General features: G+C 34.0%; 2 protein-coding genes across 2 annotated transcripts; one reads left to right on the forward strand and one right to left on the reverse strand.

Annotated features, from left to right (window-relative positions):
- Nucleotides 1-4755: 4755 nt before the first annotated feature.
- Nucleotides 4756-7386, forward strand: LOC11408207 (cold-regulated 413 inner membrane protein 1, chloroplastic). The gene is made up of 6 exons (XM_003629850.4): nucleotides 4756-4978; nucleotides 5052-5189; nucleotides 5386-5481; nucleotides 5683-5747; nucleotides 6716-6785; nucleotides 6881-7386. Exons 1-6 carry the CDS (start codon nucleotides 4806-4808, stop codon nucleotides 7041-7043), a joined length of 705 nt encoding a protein of 234 aa, XP_003629898.1. The 5' UTR covers nucleotides 4756-4805; the 3' UTR covers nucleotides 7044-7386.
- A 4523-nt stretch (nucleotides 7387-11909) lies between these two features.
- LOC112417434 (uncharacterized) lies at nucleotides 11910-12662 on the reverse strand. Its single transcript, XM_024773115.1, has one exon. The coding sequence runs from the start codon at nucleotides 12660-12662 to the stop codon at nucleotides 11910-11912; it is 753 nt and encodes a 250-aa protein (XP_024628883.1).
- Nucleotides 12663-16605: the final 3943 nt, after the last annotated feature.

The following is a 16605-nucleotide window of genomic DNA, read 5'->3' on the forward strand; positions in this document are numbered from 1 at the left end:
TTAAAATTGTTAAGTCCAACATTTTTTGATCGGGGTTCAAAATTCTACTCCTTCGTTTATATGTATGAGTTTTCAAAAAATTATTATGCTTCAACAACGTATCTATTACAATTTCGACAACAGTAACTATTGTGTGTCTGAACAAAGAATTATGGATTTGAACTTGTGGTCACAACATATCAAATATATACGTGGCATTTCACGATCTAAGCCATATATATATATATAGGATATTGTTAACACAATTTTAATTACTAATAATAATTTTACATTCTGCAATTATATTTTTCTAAAGAAGATTCATGTCATCAAGTACATATTAATCCCCTTTTGTAAAAAAAAAAAAAATATTAATCTCCTTAAAATAAAGTACATATTAATCGCTAAGTAAATAAATTGTGGGGTAACTGTTCATGACAATGAACATTACCTACTCGTCCAAGGATATTTGACAGAACACACAAATCTAAAGCATACTAGAATTTATGCTGTCAACTCTTTTTGCCTACATTTAAACACCTTAACAAATTTCAAATAAGATGTGCATAACTGTAAAAAGAGTTATAAAGTTAGTTTGGTAGCCTTCATGGTTGGAGTGAAAAAGTGAAATAATAAAAATGATCTTGATTGGTTGGTGATGATGGGAACATATTTTTTTGGTACGATAAATGGGTAGGAAATATTCCTTTAAAGTTTAAATATCCTCGATTGTTTGAGTTAGCGATGGACAAAAATTGTATGGTGGTGGATAAGGAGAGGTTAGGGTGGGCGGTTGAAGGGAGGGCGTGAGTGTGGAGACGCTATTTGTTTGCATGGGAGGAGGATTTGGTGAAGGAGAGCTCTGTATTTTTGCATAATATTATTTTGCAGGATAATGTACCTGACACGTGGAAGTGGTTGTTAGACCCTGAGCATGGTTACACGGTTCGGGGTTCCTACAATTACTTGACAAACACAGATGACATTGTTGATAGGTCTTCGATTGATGAAGTTTAGCATAAGCAGATTCCTTCAAAAGTCTCTTTGATGGTGTGGCGTCTTCTCCGAAACAGACTTCCAACTAAAGACAACTTGGGTCGTCGGGGTATCCTTGCATCGACGGAATTGGCTTGCTCTGTAGGCTGTGATTCATCAGAAACAACTAATCATTTATTTTTGCATTGTACCCTTGCAAGTAACTTGTGGTTTAATGTGTGGAATTGGTTAGGTATTTCATCAGTGCTATCAGGTGATCTTCGACACCACTTTATTCAGTTCACCAAGATGGCGGCTATGCCTCACTTTACACACCACTACCTTTTCATTATTTGGTTTGCAACTGTTTGGATGATATGGAAGGATCGCAACAGCCGTGTATTCCAAAATTCGGCTTCTAATCCTTTAACGTCTATTGAAAAAAATTCAGCGACTGTCATTCTTATGGTTAAAAACTAAACAGGTTAATTTTGCTTATAGTTACCACGACTGGTGTAACCAGCCGCTTCTATGCATTGGTGTTAGGGTGTAATCTTAATTATTTTTTCTTGGTGCTCCTTTTGCAGCACTTTGACTCTGTAAATATTTAGCGGTGCTTTTCCTATTGCACACCTTGTGCGGGAGAGTCTACCGTTGTGTGTTAATATCATTTTCATTTGTTAAAAAAAATAAAAATGATCTCGTGTTTCACCTTCATCTTCAACAAATACTAACAAATTAAGTTCAATGTAACATTAATTTTTTTTGGTTACAAATGTAACATTAATTACCAATAATATGAAATCTCTTACAAAAAATATGAAATATTTATTACCGATAGAGAAATAAGTAGAGTTAGATAATAAATCGTTAAAAATACTACTCTATAAAGAAATTTATGATGAAATGATGGTGCCTCAATCTAAGATAGAGAATATCTTCGGACTCATAAAGTGTGAAGAATTTTTTGTTCTTGAAAGGAAAAGTATTAAGAATATTAATTGAAAAAGATAAATAATTTCAAAAAACAAAATTACTAGTTATTTTTTTGGTAGATAAACGAAATAGCAAAATCATTATAAACTCACACATAAAATGGAGGCATCGGAGTTCGAACCCCGATCATAGCATTCGGCCTAACAATTTCGACATTTTATCAGTTAAGCTAAGACTTCTGGATAAAAATTACTAGTCTTATTAGTATGAGAAAGCAACTCAAAAATGATACTGTTGAGGGAAATTTAAGGAGCAAGTAATACGGAACCGACGAAGTACCCCTTAATTTTCCACCAACTCCAATTGTGGACAGATTGAAATTTTTTTTTCCATACTAATTCATTTTGATGAACGGCTACTAGCTTAAGAAACTTGGTCATGTTTTTTAATTCTAGTATGCATCAATTGTGTACAATATTTCCATATAGTGCTCTTTATTATTAAAATTATTAATGAAAAAATGAATTTAGAAGACCATCATATATAAATTCTTCTTACAAATTATATTGGCTAATTAGTTCCTTGATCTATGAATATAATGTTATATCAAGTTGCAGAAACATCTTAACATGAATAGTCCAAAAGATTACATAAACATTGGATGTGTGGTTGGGTTTAGGGTTTATGTGCAGTCACAAGTGATGACTACACACGGTCAACGAGTTTAAAGCTTTTTAATCAAGTTTTGAGGGTCTAAGTTTCATCCTTAAAATGTTATATTAAACAATAATTAAAATCTATTTTAAAATTTAAACTGTCCTATCAAGATCAAGTGATTCTAAAGTGTTAGTTATATGCAATAAGGACCGCAAGGTATCCGAATTTGTGAAGTTGGAGCACATCCTCAAATAAAATCCAACATCCTATTTTATAATTGGACCTCTTTCTAAGGTGGATTTTGCTAATAGAAAATAAGGTTTCACATAAACAAGTGAAGAAGACTAAATACATGGTAGAAAATAGAATGTTGATGTTCAAGTCGTTAATGCGGTTTAGTTAGGATAAATTCTTCATACAAAAAAAAAAACTCAAATTTGAATTTTAAGTAGAATTACTCTTTTTTTGTCAAGATGTAAAACTATTTTTTAATACATTTTATTATCTGCTGATCATTTCGTTAATAGAAACTTTATCTTAAAAATATATATTTTATACTTATGTCTTAACAATAATTACCCTATTTGTTTTTAAAGTAGACTTGATCCATTTAGTATTTAAACCAATACTAATAACACTCTTTACCATTTTTCTAAATTTAAATTTAAATGTTTTATGAAACACAAAAAAAATTTAGCAAGGATATTTGATAACAACTTTTATGAAAACTTTATCTCGCTACTTTTTTTATGATAAAAAAAAAAGAAAAAATAAAACATCTTATAAATATGAAAAAAGAGTTTATTAAAAAATTATCGCAAAATAGTTCTAACCTGTGAAGCCCCGATACTTCAAAATGGATGACGTACCGTATCCCCTGCGTATCCTGCACCGATACCTGCCCGATACTTTCCGATACGTATCCGAAGAGTATCCAAATATTAAATTTTATTTTTTAAAAAAATAATTATCCGATACGTCCCGATACGCACGAATACTTGTATTTTTTATATTATTTTGATTTCTGTTTTTTTTTTTTTTGTAAAAAACAAGAGTAAAAACATTATATTACTATAATATATATACATTTCCTTTATCTTTCTTTGGTGCCAGTACGACCCACACCACACAAACAATTGCATCTTTCCCTTTCTAAGAAATTAGGGTTTCAACTTTTTCTTCCAAAGTGGTCGCCGTCCACTTTGGCCACCGTCGAGAAATTAGGGTTTAAAGCTTCTTGTGCAACCTTGTTCTTCCTCATGTTGTGAGAGAAATTGGAGTACTTTTTCTTTTATCCATTCTTTGAAAATAAACAAAATGGATCCAAAAAGGGTAGAAGATTTGGTTTATGTGCATACTAATCTTCAACTCTTGTCAAGGAAAGAAGATGGATATAAGAAAGGACAATCAAGAATGTGGGACATTAGTGGAGATGTGCATGAACCGCTTGATGGTGTTGGAATTGAGTTGGCAGAGTTGTCTTTGGATGAACCGGATTTGGAAGCTGATTTGTATCTTGATGATGGGAATGGAGGAGAGGAGATGTAAACGTTAGTTACTTGTTAGTGTTAACTTTTAGTACTGATGTGTTCTTTTTTGGATATAGTGCTTCTTTTTTGGATCGATATAGTATAGCACTAACAAGTTCCTTTTGGATATAGTGTAGCATTGATGTATAACACTGATAGTGCTCTTTTTATATATATTTCGTATGTAATTGACTAATGACCACTCTCTCAATCGTCAATATTATTTATATTTATGTTAATGTGCTACGAGTCTAGTTTCTTGTGTTTGTTAATATATTTGCATATTAAAAAAATGGTTATAATTATATTGTACATTTAATTATATAATTTTTTTTTATTAACGTATCTCAGCCGTATCGTATCTTGATTTTTGAAAATTTTCCGTATCGACGTATCAGTGCAGTATCGTATCCGTATCGTATCTCGTATCTGAGCTTCATAGGTTCTAACACTTATCATTTCTATGATTTTTTTGAGCCAACTCCAAAATTGAGAAGTGGCCCTGGACAGACACAGCACACCAGTTGGCATTAAGGGGCACGTGATGTAGTGGTAGTAATATTAATTGAGTGACGCGTGTGCAATATTAGGTGTTTTTTGAGAGTGGGTCCTCCTCCTGTCTGGGTTTGACTGGGCAGCAGAGTCATAAAATAGTCAGTGAATCGAAATTGAAAGTAAGAGCAAAGAGAAGAAACAGAGTGTCCCGAGCAGAAAAAAGAAGAAGAAAAAATGATATCATCATCAACATTAGGCTGTGTGTTATCATCATCATCATCAACTTCAATTGTAAATGCACGATCTACCACTTTCTCTCTCCTCAACTGCACCCGAACAACAGATCCATCATCATCATCATCGCTCTCTTTCTCTCACCCTCGCACCTTCAATCCCCTATGCCTCAGGTATCTACCTACCTACATTCTTATCTACTCTTTTCTTTCCTTTTATTTCCTCTCTCATCTTTTTTCATTTCAGATCCTTCACTCGTCATTACGGAATCAAAATCGCCCACAACCCCAAAACTAGCACCAACGGATTTCGTTTGTTTTCTTCTTATGCTCCTTATCCTTTCACTACTCCTAATATTCAGTGGCTCTCTACTGTCTCTTCTCTGTTAGTACCTCTCTCTCAATTTAATTATTCATATTTAAAATCATTCACTTCTAAATCAAACATATGATCATTAGTTGTGTTAATGGTTTTTATCATATAATTGTGCCCTCTTTTTGTTTGTCTAATCTACCGTCTTTCGTTATTCTGATATGCCAAATTTGTTGTTATGTGCTGATGAATATTCAAATTCTTATAGGGTTTTGATACTGGCAAAGGGCACTGCTGTACCAAAATCATTTATTGTTCCATTATTTGCTTTGCAAGCCCCTGCACCTGTTTTTTCCTGGATACAGTACGTCATTGATTCTTGTATTTTGCTTTCTTGTTTAGTTTATATAGCCAACTGTTTCAAATTAGATTTTCTTATGTTTGCTCAACAAATTTGGTGGATCATTATTCTACACGTACACTAAGAATAAGTGTTATTCTCTTTATCAAAACTGCTTCTTTACCTTTTATTGATCTAATTATTTTACACAAATTGGACATACAGAGGTAGATATGGTGTGTGGTCAGCATTCTTGGCACTTCTCGTCCGTCTCTTCTTTCATATTCCAGGTATATTCTCTTATACATCATATGCACATGAAATTTAGGAATCTTGAAGGGGTAACAATGGACACAATAGACCTCAAGAACACCATCTGGCCTTTATTGAAAGTGGAGAAAATCAACATTTTGTTTTAGGAACCTCAAGGCACATATTGATTCTATTTTTCTCTTAGTGAAAAGTAAAAACTGCAAAGTGATAATAGCAGAAGCCTTTTTTGCTAGGCGGGGATAAATCAAACTTTTCCGATCATTTGTAAAGGCAAACTATTTAAAATCTAAATCTTCTCAATGGTTTCATCTATTGTTACCTCTAACTATTGGATTCCATCTGATGCACTCTTTTCACTAGAGCTTGCACAAGTTTTCTCATTACATGTCTAAACTAAACTATCTAAGACAAAATTCTACTCTCTTTTCCACAATAGGTGGGTCACCTTACATTTCTTTCTAAGAAATTATTTTTAATCGTATTAAGTCTTGTGAGTCCAATAATCCATAATCATATTCTCATATTTACAAGATTAAGCTTATTTTCGTGTTTGTTCTTTACAACCAAACATTTTTTCTCATACAAAAAATTCGGAGCTGTAGAGTAAACAAATTCTTAAAATTGGATGTTTTTCGTATCACATAAAACACTTGAAACACTCCTGGTTCATCCATCTCACTTGATTCCCATGGTTTGCACCTCCGTTTATTTCCTTTTCATTTTGTACAATGGATCCAAAATACCCAAACTATGTGTTACTAGCCAACTGTTGAGTGTTTTAATATAAGGGCAACCCGGGGCACTAAAGCTCCTGCATACGCAAGGTCCGGGAAGAGGTCCCACCATACGTGGAGTGTATTAATATAAGGGGCAATTGTGGAGTGTATTAATATAATAAAAATAAATTGTGTATTTTGTTCTTTATTCTTTTTGAATATTAATTGGAAAAAAGATAAAATTTATGCCGGATATTCTTTGATTTCAGGTGAACTTGAGTTGCCATTTATAGCGTTTCTCTTGGTGATTGTAGCTCCTCACGAGGCTGTGAGATTAAGGTAAGCAAATTCATGTTTTTGGGCCCATTGAACCGTTGTCAACTTACCCTATTTATTAAAATAAAAAACTTACACATCGTTATTCTCTTTGCCAGGGACACAAAAGAAGGTGCCGTGATTTCTTTATTGATTGCGGTGTATTTGGCTTTCCAACATTTCTCAAGAACAAGCTTGGAGAAATCATTTGACCAAGGTTCAGTTGTTTCCACCTTAGCAGTCATCGGTATCACTGTCGCATCCTTGTTGCTTCTTATCTGAGTTGGCTTCGAAAGTATTTACGCTAATAGCATATTGTAAATAAGAACAATACATATTGGAATGTTGATATTATTTGGTCGTGTACTAATAGTATTATGTAAAATGTTAGATACTCAATTGTTTACTTTTTACTTAAATAATGGAGTTAAATCGGTATTTGTATTAGAAATATGTATTTAGTTCGTGATATTCTGTATATATTATAAAGTGAGTGACTGAAGCTAGCTTTTGGCCCTAGATTGTTATGATAAAGAACTCCACATCTAACATAAGGGTTCTTTGCTTTTGTTGTGTAGATTGCAATGAACATAAGTATAAAATGTTGTTCTTAAATTTTGTTTCAGTTAGATATGTTCCAAAAAATATTCATTTTTGCCGTGTATTACAGAGTGAGTAAAATGCTATCATCTCCCGATACGTGTTTATCTGTTTATTCAAGTTTTGGTTTGGCTTATGTAAGTTGTGTTAGTCAGTTTAGTGTTATCTTCGTTTAAAGTTGTTTTTTTTTTGCCCATTTCAAAACAATATTAATATAGGCCGGATCATCTTTTTATAAAGAAAAAAAAAAGGGAGTTAACCTTTTACTTTTGAATATCTTTTTAGTGCTTGTAGACTGTAATTTATTAGTTTTATCAATATCAACTTGATATTATATCATTTCACAATTGAAATTGTTGTATTCTGATTCTACCTACAAGGTGGCTTCCTGAAGAGTATAAAAAGTTTGTAGATTTATATTCTTTGGAATTACTCAGTATTGGTATAATGATAATCTTTTAGCTGGGGAAGTTAGAGTGTGTCACGATTAGTTATGTATAAGATAGTTAGAGAGGCAGACTATGTTGATTATGTTCATTACCATATCATTTGTTTACACAACATATACAATCATGAATAAAACAAGGTTGATTTTTCTGAATAGGTTTTTCTAAGGGTTTCAGTTCTGAAAACATGTTTTAGACCAAACATTATAATTTCAGAAGTTCTGTAATTGTAATTTATTCTATTCACTAAATAAAATGGCATAGTAGCTGATATTGGTTATAGAGCTTTCTCTATAAAATAAAAGCTAATACTCAAAAAAAAACAAAAAAACCTGTCAACAAGAACCTTTGTTTCCTTTTGGCTCTATTATTACGCTTTATTAACAACTATCAGCCATACATACATATATGACAGTATACGTAATTTTAATTACAAGACTTATTTGATCCAACTTCTAGAAATTTTTACTAAAACTGCTTGAAGACTGAATAATTTGCTACTTGAAGTGAAACCAAGAGGCCACATGCAAACAGCAATGACAAAGAAAGAAGAGCAGATGTGGATGCACCGGATCTTGGAGGTGGGATTGCAAAACCTGGTGGACTTGGTGGGCGGGGCTGCCGCCATATGAACTCGGTGAACTTGGTGGGTTGCCACCATATGGACTCGGTGGTCTTGGTGGGTTGCTACCATATGATCATGGTGTACTTTTTCTGCATTCACAATATAATATATATAGTTAGAATGTATTGATTACCTTCATATTAACTTCTTTGTTTTGATACATAATTAAAAAAATACTAAAAAATAGACTTGTAGGTGTTTCAAATTCTTACCCTATACCGGATGATGCATATTGGCAGTTCCCATTACCTACAATGATGTTAGATGTTAGTTTATTAAGAAGGTAGAGAAATTTCCGTTAAATAATGTGGCACTAATGACCATTTTACAACAATTTTCAAAGAAATTTAGACTACTACTCTCGAAATAAAAAGATCAAACTCTCAACAATGAGGTGAAACCTCATGGTCAGAAAATTTGTTGATATCTAATGAATCTCATTCAATTCAGCTTTTACGTTTGATGAAATGCTTACTTGGATTGTTGCTTGTAAGCGTTGCTGCTCCTCCGAACACACAACTGGCAGGTATTGGATGCTTCTGGTAGTAGTCGTTGAAGGCATAAGAAGCATGGTCAGGGAGAGTGTTTGATTCATAACAACTTGCTCCAGGTTGAATTTGTGAGCAATCTGCACCTCCTTCTCCGCAAGCATGATTAAGAGCTGCTTGTATATCAGACTTTGAAGTTCCTTTTTTAACCACACCATTGACAACCACCTGATGTTGTAGAGATTCCTGGAAAACCAAATATATCATTTTAACTTTTCATTAGGGCAAATTAGATTAGTCTACTGAAAGTCTGAAACTGACTTTTAGTATTACTAGAGTTTTAAAAAACGCTCATGAACACAATATAGACAAGACATCAGAGTTTTTGATGTCTTCATTACCATGAATGAGGTTGCGTTGAGCCACAGTTCTCAAAGGATTGCGATGTGACAGTGATGTAAAACCATGGTGAACGATCAACAATTGCATGGTTTTGTTATAATGGAAAGCTGGTATAACTAATCACATATTTTAGGGATATTGAATGAGTATTAATCAGGAGGTTAAGAATTCAACCCATGAAAACTAACATAACCAAGTAGCCAACCAACATTTGTATACAAAATCAAAATTGGTACTCCTTGTTACTTACCTGAACCAAAGAAACTGCACAAACAAAATAGAGCAAACTGCAAAATTCTAACGTCCATCTTTGCAGGTAATTGGCTTTTGAGCTTGAATTACAGATTTTTCCTCCTTGATCTGGAGCAATGTTAACAAGCAAAGATTTATCAAACAAGGAAAACTCTGTAGAAGAATTTTATCCGTTTAATCTACATTCTTGTTTATATATTTTATATACATATCAAATCTTCAGTTAAGAATTACAGCAAACTTGTGAAAGAAGACATTGAATAGTTGAAAATAGCAGGCAAGAGAAGGGTGCAAACATAGGCGGGAAAAGGCAAGGGTGACATATTTGATAGTTAGATATATAATTAATATGAAGGTGATATATCTGCAATGTTCTATCTCTTTGTGCTACACTTTTCTACAGTTTTATGGGACTGAACATTTAATTAAAAATATCCAATGTAGATAAAAAAAAAAATATTATTAGTTCCTCGATCATCAGGACTGTGAGAATTTTAAGTAAAGAAAAAGTTAATAACACATTATCGGATAAGTGGAGATCCAAGTCACAGTGGAATAAAATTACTAAACAAAAGAAGGATGCGCATATATTGATTTGCTCGAAGTTTTTCGAACCTTTCTCCAACAGACAATGGAGTTTCTTTATGTGTGTTCTGTTCTGTCTGCATTTCTTTCTTCCTTCCTTCATGCAATTTATAACCTACTCACACATGATTTTTCAATTAATTTGTATGACTAACTATTAATACAAAATCACAAGGATCTATTTCTTTGAACTCAGTAATATCCGAATGTTTAACTTAATTATAATGCTTTATCATGCTTCCATAATTAGAGTCAGTTTTTCCTTAAATAATAAATGAGAATCTCGTGAATGTATTCATATGGAGATTGCAGATACAACTCGTCTGATAAAGCCATACAAGCAGGATTGATTCTCCTAAACATTGTTGCAATGCTAATATTTTGATTAGATTGGAATGTAAATGATGTTATGTATTGCTAAGATTTTAAAGCAATTTTGTTTTGCATGTTTTGATTATCATATTGAAATTTGGCTTGATTTAAAAGTATATGATTTTGTTTTGGTAAACTAAATGTATTATCCGCGCGCAACTGCATAGACTACTATTTGAGGTAATTTAGATTTAATTAAGATGTTGATTGTTATGATTCAAATAACATATGAGGGAATACACTTGGCATAGTGTAACTATTTGAGAAAAAATGTATGTGACTAGTTCATTTCATTGGAAAAGTTAAATTGAATTGGAAGCCACTTGGGAGATACTACTCTTCCCTAACAACGTTTCCTTAACTTCAAAATTGAAGGGAAAGTTGATATGAATGAGAGGAGTGATGTTATGATTCAATTACTAACAATTTGGAAATATAAATATGTGTAACATAAAATGAGTTCCAATCTTTTTTATACATCGAAAAACATTTACAAACTTTATTAATCAAAAGAATAAATTATGAGAGAAAAATGAGAGGATCTCACTGATTTCTTATAAGAATAAGGAGAAAGGCCCCATTTGGATTGGCTTATTTTAAGCTTATGTGGGATTATCTAATCGCATAAGTCTTTTTGAAGGTGTTTGGGTAAATAAATAAAAACAGCTTATCATAGTTTCATAACTTGTTTATGCCATATTTTAATAAGCCTAAATTTTCAGCTTACCCTCCGACTTAACAAGAAGCTTATGAATTTATGTAACCTCTTTCGATTCTCTCTGGATCCACTTTTTCAAAACATATATTTTAATTATAACTTTTTTTGAAGGAATATTTTAATTATAATGTTAGTTATCTTTTGCGGTACATGAGTAACAAAATTGTTATATACTTATCTTACTAAAGTAGCACATCTAACTAAGATTTTTTTTTTTACGGAAGATTTTTCTTTTGTTACGTAACAAAATGAAACTGAATAAAAAAAACAAACTTAACTTTTTTTTTTTTTTTTTGTAACAAACTGTACACTAATATCTATATATATGATAAGTTTATTTACACTTTAATGTTAATTTTGTCTTATATGAATATGATATTTTTTTTAAGGACAAATATTGATTATACTATATACTATATATATATATATATATATATATATATATATATATATATATATATATATATATATATATATAATTATAATTAATATATTATAATATTGTTTTTTTACGCCTTGATTAATTTCATAAAAAAAATCTTTTTTTTTTTTTTTGAACAATCAAAAATGGAACTTATATTAACAAGTCAAGGGCTCCCCTAGTACAAGGTGTACCAAGGGGTCCTCAAAAAATTACAGATATACAAAGTCAATCAAAAGTTAGCCAAGACCCAAACAATCCAAGGGTCTTGACCACCACAAATCATAACCAAAAACAAAAACGGCATGGCTAGCTTTTAACCACCACAAAGAATGCCACTTGACCTTATCCAACAACTGATCAATGGAACTACCTACATTATTAAACAACCTTTGATTACGGTCATTCCATATAATCCACGCGCAAAACAACCAGACAAGCTGCATAAAAGAGCGTCTTGCTCGCAAACCACCTGCTGAATGAGTAAACTGAAGAAAATGATCGGAAACAATACAGGGATCAGGTCCAGAGACACCAAGCCACGCCCGAACAAGAGACCACAATGAACCATAAAAATCACAAGAAATGAATAAATGCTGAGAAGTCTCCACAGCTCCGCACCCTAACAAACAACCAGCAGCAGTATCTGAAAGGATTCCACGATGAACCAGATTTTGCCGTGTCGGCAAGCGATTCCGCAACAGCCTCCAAACAAAAATTGAGACCTTAAGCGGAATATGATTATGCCAAACCAACGCAGCTGCACCTTCGACATGAGGGATATCCTGAGAAGTCAACAACTGATAGGCGCTACTAACTGTATAACCTGCCGAGTGATCCAGCAACCATCTCCAAGTATCTCTAACACCAATCTGCAAAGAAACATTACGAAGTAAAATAGCACACTCCCCCAGCATCTCCTCCTCCCACACCCACAATCTCCGACTCCATCTCCAACCCGCTCCCCCCACATCCCACCCACTAGAGAACATGTGAGCGACCGTGCATGACTTATCAATCGCCAGGTCATAAAGGCGCCTAAAGCGCACACGAAAAGGCACCGCACCCAACCACAAATCATGCCAAATTAAAGTATCAGCCCCGTCCCCTACCAGACGAGACACTCCTTCCTAAAACCACCCACCACCAACACCCAAAACCCCATCCCTAATATTAGCAATCGCGTGCCACCAAGAAGAACCTCTCCGGCCCCCAACCGCCAACCTCCCATCCTCCTCACCATACCTCGCCACCAACACCCTATACCATAAACTACTCCTCTCAACCAACAAACGCCAACACCATTTGCCTAATAACGCAACATTAAACTCCCGCAACCTCCGCACCCCCAAACCTCCATACTCCCTCCGAGAATAAATAGTGGTCCAACTAACCCACGAGAGCTTCCTAGAATCCTCACATCCCCCCCAAAAAAAATTAGAAAAAATAGAATCAAGGGAAGAAATTATACCTGACGGAGCCTTGAAGAAGGAAAGAGCATAGACAGGTAGAGAGGTCAAGACAGACTTTAGGAGAACTAACCGGCCACCAAACGATAAAAACCGACTATTGAAACCAGACAATCTCGATTTAATACTACGCAAAAGAGGTTCCCAAAAAATCAATCGACGCGGATCATCACCAATAGAGAGACCCAAATACATAAACGACACTCTCCCCACTCGACAATGGAGGACAGAGGCTGCCTCAAACAACCAGGAATCAGAGACATTTACACCCACCAGCATACTCTTATTAAAATTTACTTTCAAACCAGACATAGCCTCAAACAAGACCAAAATCGCGCGCATAGCCCGGACATTCGCCCAACTCTTAACTCCAAGGATCAAAGTATAATCAGCAAACTAAAGATGTGTCACTGGCACAGAAGCGGGCGCCCCAACTTTATAACCCTCAAAGATGTTTCTGGCTACCACAGACTTAATAATAATGCTCAACCCCTCGGCTGCTAACAGAAAAAGAAAAGGGGAAAGAGGATCACCTTGGCGTAACCCCCTCTCTAAAGGAAACTCATCAGTTGGGCTACCATTAACTAAGATTGAAGCTGTTGCAGTCGAAACACATTCGTTAATCCATTTTCTCCAGAGAACAGGGAAAGACATTCTCTCCATAACCGCATCCAAATACCCCCAGTCAACCGAATCGTAAGCTTTTTCGAAATCCACCTTAAATAACAGTAGCTCCTTTTTTAATCTGGAGGCTTCATCAACCACCTCATTGGCAATTAAAATCCCATCTAAAATCTGCCGATTTTGAACAAAAGCCGACTGCTCAGAGGCCACAACTGAACCGATCACTTGCCGCAGCCTATTAGCAAGAACTTTCGCTAAAACTTTATAGATGCTGCCTACCAGCGAAATAGGGCGATAGTCATTTAAATTCCGAGGATGATCTATTTTTGGAATAAGCGCGATAAAAGTTGAGTTAATACCTCGAGACAGCTTCCCATTTCGATGGAATTCTACCATAAACTGCATAATGTCCTGCTGCAAAACACCCCAGAAGTCCTTAAAGAAACCAAAATTCACCCCATCCGGACCTGGACTTTTATAACTATCACAATCCCACACAGCCGCCTTCACCTCTTCTAAAGAAAAAGGCCTAGTAAGGCCTCCACCCTCTGCATAACTCAGAGTCTGAAACGTCAAGTTGTGCAGAGCGATTCTTTCTGACCCACATCTCTTAAAATGATTCTCAAAGTGGGAGAAAACCGCCTGCCGAACGGGAAGAACTCCCTCAATCTCCGCCCCATCAACAACAATGGAGTGCAAGTGATTACGACGACGACGGCCTAAAAGCACGGAATGAAAATACTTGGAATTCGCATCCCCTTCTCGAAGCCAGTGGACCCGTGATTGTTGCCAAGCGATGCTAGTATTAGCCCGAGACAAAGAGTGAATATCAGATGAGACAACGTGCAACTCTTCAATTTCAGCAGCCGACAAATCCTCCGACTCCCCTTTCCCATCCAACTCTGATTGCCTTTCCTTTAAAGATTTAATTTTCCTCGACAAATCCTTGGAATGTGTAACATGCCACTCCTTCAGAGCTTATATAATGCTACATCCAAACACTTCAATTTATGTAAGTACTTTTTAGTGTACATATCCAAAGATAAATAGCTTATCAAGTATAAGAGCTTATGATGTAAGCTCTAATGTTATAAGAGCTAATGCTATACGCATCTATATAAGCTGTTTATCCAAACGGGCCCAAAACCTCCTAAACCTATTTCGCTCCAAAATCGTTTCTCAATTGCATTCCCAAAACCTCTCACACACAATGGGAATGCTGCTATCTTTAGCAGAAGAAGGTTGGTTCGTAATCCCATTTTTCTTCATCTTCCTTTTACCTTATCGGTTACTTCATCTCTTCCAAGACCGAACTCCTCAAGTTCGAGTCACATACTCCAGCATCTTGATTTGCGTCTTTCACGGCTTAGCCGACACCAACCGTGGCTTATCAGCCGCCAATAATACCTTGCAGAACATCGTTCTTGACTTCAGCATCCCCTACTTCATCGCCGATCTGTTACATTTCGTCATTTTCCTCCCAAGCTACGTCTCTGCTTCGCTCGCCAGTTAGCCATGATTTTCTTCGTCTTCACTTACCGTTACATGATCGGTAACGGTGCTGTCTCCGTCTTCGTCTTGCTTGCTCTTCCCTGAGTTTTTTTGTTCGTTATTATGGAATTAGAGTTAGATCCTAAACAATAGAAATGGATATGATATGATAGGGAGTACGTATATTCAAGAAATGTGATAGAATTGAGGACTAATTAGGGTTGGGAACATGAAAACCCTCACATTTTGTTTTTGAAATTAAAGGTGTGCAAATATTATTGTCGATAATAGTACTTTACTTTTTGAAAAGAGGAATTAAACTGTAAAAAAAAAAAAAAAGAGCAATAAATTAACTACGAAGTTTTTTTTTTAGGGAATAAATTAACTACAAGTGTTTATTAATTATGTTCAAATTAATCTAGTGCCGCATTTTTACCATGTGCATTATTTACGTAATTTTTACTTTGATCATATTTTTTAATCAATATAAAAAATACAAATGTTTGTACATAAGTTGTTGTTTGATTTTTTAAAAAAAATGTTATTTGATCTGTGTCAACGAATATTTTCAATATATAAATATTTTTTTTATCATAGCCAATTAAAGGTATTAATATTCAAAGTTGTATATTGTATGTATGAAGTAATTGCCTGCGACATTATTTAGGAACATAGAGAGTATTGATTTTGTTCATTAATGACCAAATCATGTGTTTAGACACATCACATACTAAGTGTTAGCAATCTGATTTTGTTCATCACATACTGTCTGTTTTGCTCCTCTTCGATTCTAACTATGACTTTGTGAAACTTATTGATGATAGGTATAAGTTATAGGGAGTTTCTACGGTATATCCTTAGATTAAGGTGTACCGGTACACCTATTTCATAATTCAATAAGTTAACAATCATTTTTATGTAATAAAGAGATGTCTATTGACTTTTATATTTTAAAAAATATCATTTCATAAGAAAAAACATCATTTCATCATTTATAAGAATCATACTAATTTTTTTAACATTTTATCCAAAAAAATAATCAATATTCAATAATATGAGTATTAAAAATTAAAAAAATTTGAATTTTGATTTGCCGACACTTTTGAAAAATAAAATATAATTATTATAATTGTAACTAATAGAAAATATATTTTTTCTAAGAAAAAAATATTCATTAAACTATTCATTTAATATATAGGTGTACCGGTACATTCAATTTTTTTGAGTGTACCGTAGAAATTGCCTGTTATATTATTAGTAATAGGAAGGGATGATAGAATTTCATATTCATTAGGGTTAGGAGGAAATTGAAAATGTTATTATAAGTTTTTATTTGATTATTATTTTAAAG

This window comes from Medicago truncatula, chromosome 8 (assembly GCF_003473485.1).
Source record: "Medicago truncatula cultivar Jemalong A17 chromosome 8, MtrunA17r5.0-ANR, whole genome shotgun sequence".
Taxonomy (NCBI): Eukaryota; Viridiplantae; Streptophyta; class Magnoliopsida; order Fabales; family Fabaceae; genus Medicago; species Medicago truncatula.

Excerpts from the sequence above, each read along its gene's own strand:
- LOC11408207 (XM_003629850.4), top strand. The coding sequence starts at position 4,806 with ATGATATCATCATCAACATTAGGCTGTGTGTTATCATCATCATCATCA. Across the intron at positions 5,482-5,682 it reads CCTGTTTTTTCCTGGATACA|AGGTAGATATGGTGTGTGGT; the intron begins GTACGTCATTGA and ends TTGGACATACAG. Across the intron at positions 5,748-6,715 it reads TCTCTTCTTTCATATTCCAG|GTGAACTTGAGTTGCCATTT; the intron begins GTATATTCTCTT and ends CTTTGATTTCAG.
- LOC112417434 (XM_024773115.1), bottom strand. The coding sequence starts at position 12,662 with ATGTTCTCTAGTGGGTGGGATGTGGGGGGAGCGGGTTGGAGATGGAGT.